Below are 11,024 nucleotides of genomic sequence, written 5' to 3'. Positions count from 1 at the left end.
GCATGAATTATTTTGGTTTGTCAAGTGTTATCTGGGTTCTGGCATCCTCCCAACTGTGTATGTTTCATTATATTTAATTCCTTATCCTGCCCTGTCTCATTAATTGCTGCAGCATGGTTTGTGTTGGTTTTTATTTATAATTTATATGTACTTTGGGTTCTGATGGAATTTCTTCCCTTGAAAAACTATTCTTGGGAGCGTATTTTCTCCAGCCGAGGATAACTGGACATTGGGAGCCAAGTTGGAGGTATTAAAGCGACTTTACCTATTTTTGTGACTTTGTTGTTTTTGTGCCATGCCCCGGGTCATCACAGGTCCATTTTCAGCATTGTTTCCCTGCAACTGGAATTTGAAGGCATAGTGCCCCCCAATCTAGAGGTTATCCTGAATCTCCAAGGCTGATAACCTTTAATGAACACTGTCATGCCCCTGTTGGAGACTGACTCCAAGGGAGAGGAGGAACAGCCAACAGGGAGTGGAAGTGTGGCTCCGGAGGTTGTGGAGGTGGCTGAGGAAGGGCAGAGGCCAGCTGGGCAGTCAGAGGAGGACCCAGGCCCATCCCCTATCCATCTTAGGGCACGCAGGGAGGAGAGGATAAGGGAGAAACATGAATGGCATGGTCTAGAATAGAACAGAACAGAATAGTGGAATGGAACAGAACGGAACATAATAGAATAGAATAGTGGAATGGGATAGGATGGGAAACACTATACCATTTCAGACAAATGGATATCCAATCTCTTCTTTAAAACTTCCAATTTAGTCTGCTTTAAACTTTCTTCACCTTCACCTAATTTCTATGGTTTTGAACATTTTCTCCCTGATCCTACATGCAATATGTCATTTTATATACTTTAGATAAATCCTCCTGGACTTTTGTCTCAAGCTAAAAGTCCCTAATGGCCTAGCTATTTCTCATGGGGAAAGTTTTCAAGTCTTGGTTTACTTTGATTGTCCTCTTCTGCCATTTTTCCAACTCTAATTACATTCTTCTTCACAGGGGTGTCCAACCTTGTGGACCTCAACTCCAAAAATGCCCCAGCCAGCATGGGAGTTGAAGTCCACAAGTCTTAAACTTGCCAAGGTTGGACACTCATGCCAGATATGGAACTAGGCAGATCTCCAAGAGACAATATGTTTAGAGAGAGATGGTGCCTTCCAACCAGGTCATGACTTTTCCAGAATTATGCTGCTTGCAAATCTGGGAAGCAGAATTATTAACCAATCTACTCCATTTCAGAAGAACTCAAACCCAGGCATCACCGTTTGAACTCAGATGTCCAGATTAATTAAATCAGCCCTAATTTCACTAATTATGGGTTTGCCTTATTAGAAGGCTAAAGAAGAGATTTTTAAGAAGAGACTGGACAACTATTTGTCTGAAATGGTACAGGATTTCTGCCTATGCAGGGGGTTGGACTAGAAGACCTCCAACATCCCTTCCAACTATTCTATTCTATTCTGTTCTGTTCTGTTCTGTTCTGTTCCGTTCCGTTCCATTCCTCTATTCTATTCTATTCTATTCTATTCTATTCTATTCTATTCTATTCCATTCCATTCCATTCCATTCCATTCCATTCCATTCCATTCATCTGTTCTGTTCTGTTCTGTTCTACTCTATTCTACTCTACTCTACTCTACTCTACTCTACCCTACCTTACCCTACCCTACCCTACCCTACTCTACTCTATTCCATTTCATTCCATTCTAGATCCTCCAAAATATGTCTTCCTTGCATTTTCCCACCCTTTGGTTTATCTAAGTCCCCAGCAATAGTCAAGAAAAGGACATTTGTGTCCTTCCAGGGTGGCTCCTTCAATAACAAGCCTGTTGCTTTAACAGGTGGAAACAGACGAAGAGAGAAACAAAAAGGCGTGGTTAGCGACCAAGGGGAGGAATTTTAACCCTAAAAGCAACAGTACCTACCGAATACTACTCTCTCCGGTCTCCCCACCCCCCACCTCCAAAAAAAACACCTTCTTACACGGGAACCAACCAGGTAGCGCATCCCTTTCTTCCTCTCCAGGCGTTCCGGGGGCGGGGGCGCACGGATGGCAAAATAAAGCCGTCCAGCGCTAGGAAACCCGGAGCTCGGCTGTCTTTTTTTATTTGAATTTGAATTTTGGGGAGGGGGGTCCACTTGGCACCGGGCGGAGTCAGGGGGAAGATGGAGGGACCAGGATAGGGGAGGGCGAGGGAGTCCGTGGGCGCCGCCTGGCTACCTGACGAACCAGCACAAAGAACGAGAGAGAAGAGGCACGCTTGGTTTCCTCCCCCGCCCCCCAACCCCATCCCCTCCCTTCCAGGCCCGCCCCACGTCGGAGCTGCGAAGCGGGGCGCAGTTTTCTCTCCGGTCCGCGAGGGGAGCCTTCCTGCCCTTCCCCACCCCCACCACCCCCAGCCACATCCGCCTCGCCTCGCCTCGCCTCGCCTTGGGAAGGACCGGAGCTTGGGTACCACCACCGGCTGAGCCTTAGGCGGACCTCGGCAGTGATGTGCTGACCGCGGGAAAGGGAGCGCGGGGTGCCTCCTTGGCAACTCTTGGAGCGCTTTGCTTCCATCCTTCTTCTTCTTCTTCTTCTTCTCCTTCTTTCTTCCGAGCCTCCTTTTTCCGCTCTTTAAAAAAAAAAAAAAAGCAAACAGTTGCAAAAGACTAACTGTTGATCGCTCCAGCCAGGCGGAGGCGCGAAGTGAATCAACCACAAAGGGGTAAGTAACTTACCGGAACCTCGAGGGAAGAAGGGGGTCTCAGGAGGCTGCTAAGGGAAGTGGGGGGATCGTTGGGTGCCTATCCCCGGGGGTAAAGGGCGGGTAAAGTGGGGCAGGTTTTTTTTGTTGTTGTTTTTTTTGTGCAAAGCCTGGGAATGGAGCCGCAACAGGACTCCATCGCTCTTGTTGGGTGTGATATTTATTCGCGGTGTGTTATTTGGATCTGGCTATTATGTAAGTGTGCCCCCGCCCTCGTGCCCATTCGGTGCGTGCTTCCTTTCTTGGAGTAATTCCTTCCATATGGGCAAGACTTTAGAGGAAGTGTCTAAGATTCTTAAATAAGCTTTGGCACAGAGGCAAATAGATAATCGGCAGTCCGATTTGGCTGTGGGAGAAAGAAAAAAACGAGACTGATAATAATCGATGCCTTAGTTAACATCTCAAGAATGGCCAGAACAGTGCAACTGGGGGAATATCTCCTTGTTGATGCTGAACCAGCCTTACGGCTGTATCTTTAGGGGCAGAGAAGAATTGGTGTATCTTTGCTGAAACATCATGTTTGGATAAGCGAACTTCCTTCTGGTTTTAGTTGCCTTGTTTCCTTGGAATTCGGGGGGGGGGGGGGAATAATCCATGTTAACATGCATACTGCCTTCTAATACCATGATGGTCTCCAGATGCCCAGAACCAGAGTTTCTGCTATCCTTGCCAACCTAGGTGGTGAGAGTGATGGAAATTGTTTTGAAGAGCATCTAAAGGATACTGGAAGAGCTGGTCTGGTTTGTAACTGGGATTTGTCACAGCAGCTCTTCAACAGATGGTTGAAATATGCCCTCAATCCTTCTCGTGGTAGTCTGGAATGCAGGAATATAAATGAAAGGGACTTCAGCTCCTTTAAAGGCTCTTCAGCTGCCAATGAAGAAGACCTTGTTTTTGAAGGTGGCCTAACATATTGGGCATTCAGTTGCACCCATTCTGCTAGAAATCCGGGGTGCAAAACATCTCAGGCTTCCAAATAGTTAAATAATGATCATATCTTACTGCTTTTCTTGGGTAAGAGACATGTGTGGGTGAGAAAGAGAAAAAATAGGAATTAGCAAGTGCCTGTGATTTATACTGTGCCCCTTTCAAGAGGAAAAGCCAAGTTTCCATTTTAGGAAACTGGAGGAACCTTTGGTGAATCAAGATAACCAAGCAAATCTGAAGATTCGCCTCCTCAACGATTTGGTGTTCAGAGGGGGAATAAATCTCAACCTCATTTCACATATATATACATTGCATGTCCATCCGCTACTTTATTCCTCCCTTACCCCCAATTAATTTGGCAAATACTTATTTCAGAGCTGATAGTCTAGCTTGGGTTCCATGTAGGTATGCTGGTGCCAAAATTAATGATTTCTCTAGTAATTTAAGGGCAAAAAGGTCCTTCTACTTTTTCAGGATATGAAAGGGTCTTTTGATTTTATTTTTCTCAGATATTTTGCAAATAATGGGTTTTTTAAAAACAGACCACATTGTGGGTATGAACATGATCTCAGCTAATGTTAAGAATCCTCCCTTTGAGGCAGACTGAGGCTCCTCCTCATCACCTCATTCCACTTCGAGTTCACACTCCTATTTTAAAAGAATTACTCACAAGCTTGTGGTTCAGGAGAACTTGCTATGATACCAGATTATGGCTTTAGGTTTCTATTCTTGCTGTCTTGGCAGAATAGAGAGCCCCTGTTTATTTTTAAAATCTGTTTGAAAGGCAAATGTTCCAAAGCCCCCAACCATTTAAAAAAGATATTGGGGTGCTGGTGAGAGAATCCTGGCTAAAACTGAGTTTTTGTAGTCTTAAAGATTAATGTTTTAGCCACTTGTGAACGAGCAACTTCGAGATGTTGTTCCATAAGTCTTGAGCAAAGTTTGTTCTGAGGTGTATTTGTGACTCACAGTGCATGACAAAGGCTACCTGCTGGTAGCCACATTTGCTTATTAAAAATATAACTTAAATTAGTAGACTTAATCTCTTGCTAAACATAGCTTGGATTGGGTTGTTGATGTACCATCTGGAATGTACCCCAAAATGTGGCAGTGATCAATCATTTCCAGTGCATTATCTGATATTATCTGACAAGCGTTTCATAAAAACATTTACAATGTAGGAAACATTTGTTCTGGGTTCATGTATCACATTGAGCCATATTGTAGTGTGCTGAGTTTTGAGTTAGCATGTTGCACGACTCCAGTTTCCTGGTGTTGCGGTTTCTAAATCATGATTCTAACCTAAGCAGATTGTATGAGCCCAATTTTTGGACTAAGGTTTTATGTTGAAGCACATTGCATGAAGTCATCCCATTTGTGCTTATTGGCACACCCAGATTACAGAAACAATAGCGTAGTGTACGAGTATATAATATCTGAGTGTAATGATATTATATCGATCCTTTCACTCCCTTGGTGGTTTAATTCCAGGAATATAAAAAAAAAAAAAATGAACGAACCTCTGAATCTAATATAGGCGCTTCTATTTTATTTGTAGAAGTTGGCTTTTTTGTACAACTATCATTGGATGCTGTGGTTCCTAGGGGATCAAATGAGGTGACGAGATGGTATGAGTTTACCATTCAAAAAACTGGACAAAATATTTACAATTAAAAATTAAGGCTAGAATGAAGTAGGAAATGAAATATTCAATTATCTTTGCATAACACCAGTCTTTTTAAATAAGAAACAAGGGCAGAGGTTAAAAAATGCATTAAAGCAATGTTTACAAAATTAAACCACTTAAAGAAGCATAATACAAGGACACCAAAATGCAAAGAGTTTCAAGCCCGTAAGAATGAAAAGGTCTTTCTCGTTACCCTGAAGGAACTAAAAAGCTGCAGGATAGTGGATCTCTTCAGGAAATGGGGGCACCTGAAAGTCATCTCTGAAGAGATAATGCATTCAACTGCAGTCTGCCAGGATAACATGCAACAAATACCTGGTTGATGGAAGACACTCAGTGTTGTGGCCCATCATTGGCCAGTGGAGCTGGTAGCAGATTCAGACAGTGAGGAGGTTGAGTTGGGCCAGGCCTGGAGTCTGGGGAAGGCTCTGATGGGTGCTCTGCATTGGAGGCAGAGATGGGGCCAGGGCCGTCTGACAGTTATTAGCTGCCTTCTGAGTCAGACATCAGTGAGGCAGAAGAACAGCTGGAGCTTGTTCCCAGTGTGTGCATGCGCAGAGCTGCCAGAAGAAGAGAACAGCTAAGGAACAAGGGTCAACTTGGGAGTAAAGCCACAGGGGGACGGTGAACGGCCCCTCCCATAAGGAATAAAAGAGGAATGAAAGAGGAGTGGGGTTTTGCAGGAGACAATTTGTTCATTTGGGTGAAGATCTGTTCCTGCATTCTTGCCAAGCATTGCCTGCTACAGTGTGGCATCTGAAAGATATCGGTCTGGCAACTCTCCAAGCCTGATAAAGGTCTATAATTATGAAATATCTTGAAAGACAGTTGGCCGGGACTTTGCTGGAGAGGAATTCACTGTCAACTAAATAAAAGGGGTTTATCGGGATGAGGAGTCGGCTTCGTGCTATTGGGGAAACCTAGGTCAGAACTCATTCGTCTGCAGGAAATAATCGCAAGTTGTTTTTGTGGCTAATATACATGAAGGACCATGGTTCTAATGAGCACAATCTCGTCCCATTTCCACTCCCTGATGCTTTGGTTATCTCCATATTTAGCCAACTGCATAGTTTTAGACCAAGATGATATTGGATGCATGGATAGGTGTGCTATTCCCTCTTAAACAACACGATGCTATTCGTTCTTAAATGACTTAACACACTCATTAAAAGTTATCTATCTTTTCAGTTCTGGACACCAACGTATTTTGGCCATGGATGTATTCATGAAAGGATTTAACAAAGCGAAGGAAGGCATGGTAGCAGCAGCAGAGAAAACCAAGCAAGGTGTGGCAGAAGCAGCAGGGAAAACAAAGGAAGGAGTCCTCTATGTGGGTAAGTGGTGGGATGCTAAATCTGGAGTGTGTGCTTTTTATTTATTTATTTTTTTGAGCCAAGGTCAACGCAGCCTTTGATTGGCACATCAGGGACCCCATGTCAAGAGCTGGGTGGAGCCAAGACAGAAAGAAAATATGAATGACATTGAATGAAGTCTAGAATCATAGAGCAATAGAGTTGGAAGGGAGTTTGGGGTTCTTCTAGTCCAACCCCCTGCTCGAGCAGGAAACTCTTAGAGAATCATAGAAAATAGACTTGGAAGGGACCTTGGAGGTCTTCTAGTCCAGCCCCTGGCTCAAACAGGTGACCCTTACAGATCTAAAATTCAATTTTTAGTGGGATACACCTTTTCCTGTGTGCTCCAGTCAAATTAAGATTTGATGCATCTATATAGAGACTTTGGAGCAGAGATGGTATTCAGCAGGTTCTGACCAGTTCTGGAGAACCGGTAGTGGAACATTTGAGTAGTTCAGAGAACCGGCCAATATCATCTCTGACTGGCCCCGCCCTTATCTATTCTCCGCCTCCCATTGAGTCCCAGCTGATTGGCTGGGTCTTCTTTTGTTGCGCTGCACAGGAGAACGGAGCTGGAAAGCAGGTTCGTGGGGTGGGGAGGGAATGGGATTTTGCGGTAACCTTCCCCTGCCATGCCCATCAAGCAATGCCATGCCCATCAAGCCACGCCCACAGAACCAGTAGTAAAAAAAATTGAATCCCATCACTGCTTTGGAGGTTCATACAGATTCAAGGTTCATTAGGAACATGTGGTGTACTGAGCTCTCAATTTGTATATACCTTATATATATAAAAGCGAAATACCAGTCACGCATCATCACAAAATCTCCAGAACCGTAAAGCCTACAAACTTGAAATTTGGCACGTATGTTCCTCTTGGCTTCTAGGTGCTCACTAAGAAATTATTTTTCAAAATGACCATCACAGCATTAGTATTTCCTATATTATTATTAACACGCTCTGATGCTAAGGAGTTCTACTCCCCCTCCCCACCTGAGAAGAAATCTGCTCCAAATGCAAAACACAAGCAGATGAAAGGAGTTTCAGCTTCAGTTTTAGTTTCACAACAGTAGCCAGCTTTAGTACAGAACAGTTGAGCTAAGCCATGCCCAGGCTCCTTGCTGTCTCCTTCTTGCTCACACAGCAAATACTGCTTCAGTTTCCAACCAGCCCTCAACTTTCTCACACACTGAGAGGACGCTAGCCAGATGAATACCGATGGATGCTGGTAGGCAGAAGCACAATTTTTCCCCTTATTTTCCTTCCCAAAAACTAAGCCCGATCACATAGTTTCATAGCCAAGCACAGATACAGAGCTAGTGTATGTAGAATTATTTAGATTTTCATTCATTTTTTTCATCCTGGAACCCAAGGTGAGATTCTTTGCATTCCTTTCTTCTATTTATTTACCCCAAAACAATCTGGGGAGAAAAATTGTTTTGAAGATAGACTGAAGTTTGGGTCTCCTTGGTCTCGATCCAACATTTTAACCACGAACAGCAATCTGGATTTCTTTTCCGTGCTGCTATTCTGTACAGAATGAGCAATCAAGATGATCTGTGCTAATATGTCCCTCCTTTAAACCAAATGCATTCTTACATTTCTTGCGCTGTTTGAATGGCAAAGTTTTAGAATTGGAAATAACTAAAGCTTCTACTAAGTGCCTGTACTTTGGACGCAATAATATTTATTCCATTTAGAAATAAAATATCTTGTATTGGTGGATTGCTTGTGTTTCTTTAGGGAGAGATCTTGAAGAAATCTTAAAGATATTCAAAAGGGATGCATTGCATCTGTGGGGAGTAGATTCATGGTTGCTATCCAATCATCAGGCCCAGATCTAACTTGTAGAGCTAACCAAGATGAACCCTGATGAACCCTGACTTTGATGTCAGGTGTGTCTTAATACTTACCTGTTATGTCTCACCTGTACAAACGAGGTGAGAAGTCCAAATGTCCAACTAAATACAAACAAGCAAGCAAGTCCAGTAATTATGGAGTTAACTCCTTTGAGCCGATAAAGTTCTTGGCAGTCTCACACACACTGTCTGCCAAGTCCGACCAGATAAGAGGAATACAAATCATACAAGCTGTCACCCCACACAGGATACTCCGAAGCTTCTCTCCATAAGTAACACGTTGTCCCGAACAAGTTCCCAGAGCGAACACACCCACTTTTATTCCCTGTGGGGCGTGTCAGTCCCTCATCTCAGTCTCTGATTCATCCCTTCTTTCTGCGTTGCAGCTCGCACTTTTGCCTACGACGCTGCCTCGCATCAAGCCAGCATTCCTCTGCTGGATTCTCAGTCAGAGACTCTGATACGCCCTCCTCCTTTTCCTGATTAGCCTCAGGTCTTCCCTCCCGGTTATCTGCCGACACCTGAGGCACAATCAGGGAGGAAGGCATTGCCGAAGAGGAAGGTCCTGGGGAGGAAGGCATTTCCAAAACTTCCTCTTCCCCACTGTCCGAGTCTTCGTCCTCTAATAAAGCAGGCTCAAACCTCAGAGCCACAACACTTATCCCTACACGGATTTGCTCTAATAGGTCATATCCTCCTCAGCCAATTGAGAGTAGAATTCAAGAACAGAAGCAAGCAGTCAGATGAGGAGAACTAAGCTCATTGGTGGTCTCACATTGCAATGAACAAAAATATGACATTCAATTTTGCAGCTACTAAGATTGTTGGCTGAGGAGGGACAAAAATAGCCAGAGCAATGGTTGACACCTGGGAACCACCTTTGTCAGTCAACAGGAGTGCTGATTTACCACCAGCTTATTAAGTACTTAGGAGCCGAGCACTTGGCATCACAAGGAAACAACACCCAATGACTTAATAGCTGGCCATCAACACCCCAATCAATGACTAAAATGCCACATACAACCAGGCTCTACATAAATATTATACATAGAATAGCCCAAAGCAGACATTCTGTTAGAGAATTACCTGAAGATTGACTCCTGCATGAGTCTGACAGCTCAGAAGACTAAACCTCTGGTCATGGTGACTGAACCAGGTTGGATCCTGCAACATTACCCTAGGACACGTATATTCGCCTTCATTTGCAATTGAGAATAGATTATAGTCTAGGTTGGTTTACTGTTGAGAAAAAGAGTTGTCCACATATGGCAAGCAACTATTTGAGGACCTGGGAATGGTTGCAGTAACTGGGCATGGCTAGTCTAGTGAAGAGAAGGACCAGGAAGACATGATAGCAGTCTTCCAATATTTGAGGGGGTGCCACAGAGAGAGGGTGTCAAGCTATTTCCCAAGGCACTTGAAGGCCAGACAAGGAATAATGGATGGAAACTGAACACAGAGAGATTCAACCTGGAAATAAGGAGAAAAGTTCTGACAGTGAGAGAGCAATCAACCAATGGAACAGAAGTTGACTTCAGAAGTTGTGGGAGCTTCATCACTAGAAGCTTTCAAGAAGAGACTGGACTGCCATTTGTCAGAAATGGTGTAGGGTGCTTGGGCGGGGGGATTGGACTAGATGACCTACAAGGTCCCTTCCAATTCTGTTAATCTGTTTAAAAAAAAACCTGACCTTTCAGAGGAGACCATCTAGAAATGTAACGATGTTATCAGGAAAAGTATGGCCAAAATATTTTGGTTCATCTTTTGGCTTTGTTACTCTTTTTAAAAGGTAAGAAAAAGAAATCATTCCATCTATACCAAAGGCTGAGTCCACTTTCTCTTTTTTTGAGGGCCTACATAGAGCAGTTTCTCTGTGGTTTTAAGAGGAGCTTATGAATGAATTTCCCTCCCCGTAATTTCCCAGTTCCATCCCCATTCCTAAAAGTCTGAAAAAAAGAAAGACAATAGCCAAATAGTTACTTCTCTAAAGATAAAACAACAAAATGCAGCTATTTTACTGCTGGTGCAATCTTAAGGTGTATGTGTGTATGTTTTGGAAGGGGTGCTCCTGAAAAGTATAAATTTCCCATTCCTGGCTTAGATTATTGTACGTCACTTTAACAATGTGCTAATTTTGGAATCAAATTGGAAAAATAGATTTATATTGGACTTATTTAGAGGTTGTTTTGATGGAATCCCAGCCATTAAAGAAACTGAGCCAGCAGATTTAGCCATGCCCAACTGAATATCTGAATGTGATTCATCCGGTTAGTGTGAAAGCTGAATTTTTCCATAGATGTTGTTTCATTTCACAGCATGCAGCAATTAAAAGCATAGCTAAATCCCGCAAAGTTTCATCTGTCACCATAAACCAGCTAAGCTTATATCATTCAAATGCACAAAAGACACATGTTTAAAGCATCTTTTGATATGGAAGGCTTAGAATCAGAA

At 43.4% G+C, this 11,024-nt stretch overlaps 1 protein-coding gene across 1 annotated transcript in view; it reads left to right on the top strand.

The window, feature by feature from the left end:
- Positions 1 to 2,227: 2,227 nt before the first annotated feature.
- The window catches only part of SNCA (synuclein alpha), a 46,653-nt gene continuing 37,856 nt past the window's right edge, over positions 2,228 to 11,024 (top strand). Inside the window, exons 1-2 of the mRNA XM_087962849.1 lie at positions 2,228 to 2,709; positions 6,551 to 6,696. Coding sequence (XP_087818975.1) covers positions 6,576 to 6,696 — 121 coding nt within the window. The 5' untranslated portion in view covers positions 2,228 to 2,709; positions 6,551 to 6,575. The remainder of the gene's footprint in view (positions 2,710 to 6,550; positions 6,697 to 11,024) is intronic.

This window comes from Notechis scutatus, chromosome 4, assembly GCF_049901735.1.
Source record: "Notechis scutatus isolate UNSWTSFEM ecotype Mainland chromosome 4, rNotScu1.2, whole genome shotgun sequence".
Lineage (NCBI taxonomy): Eukaryota > Metazoa > Chordata > Lepidosauria > Squamata > Elapidae > Notechis > Notechis scutatus.
This window is presented reverse-complemented; position numbering and strand designations above follow the sequence as displayed.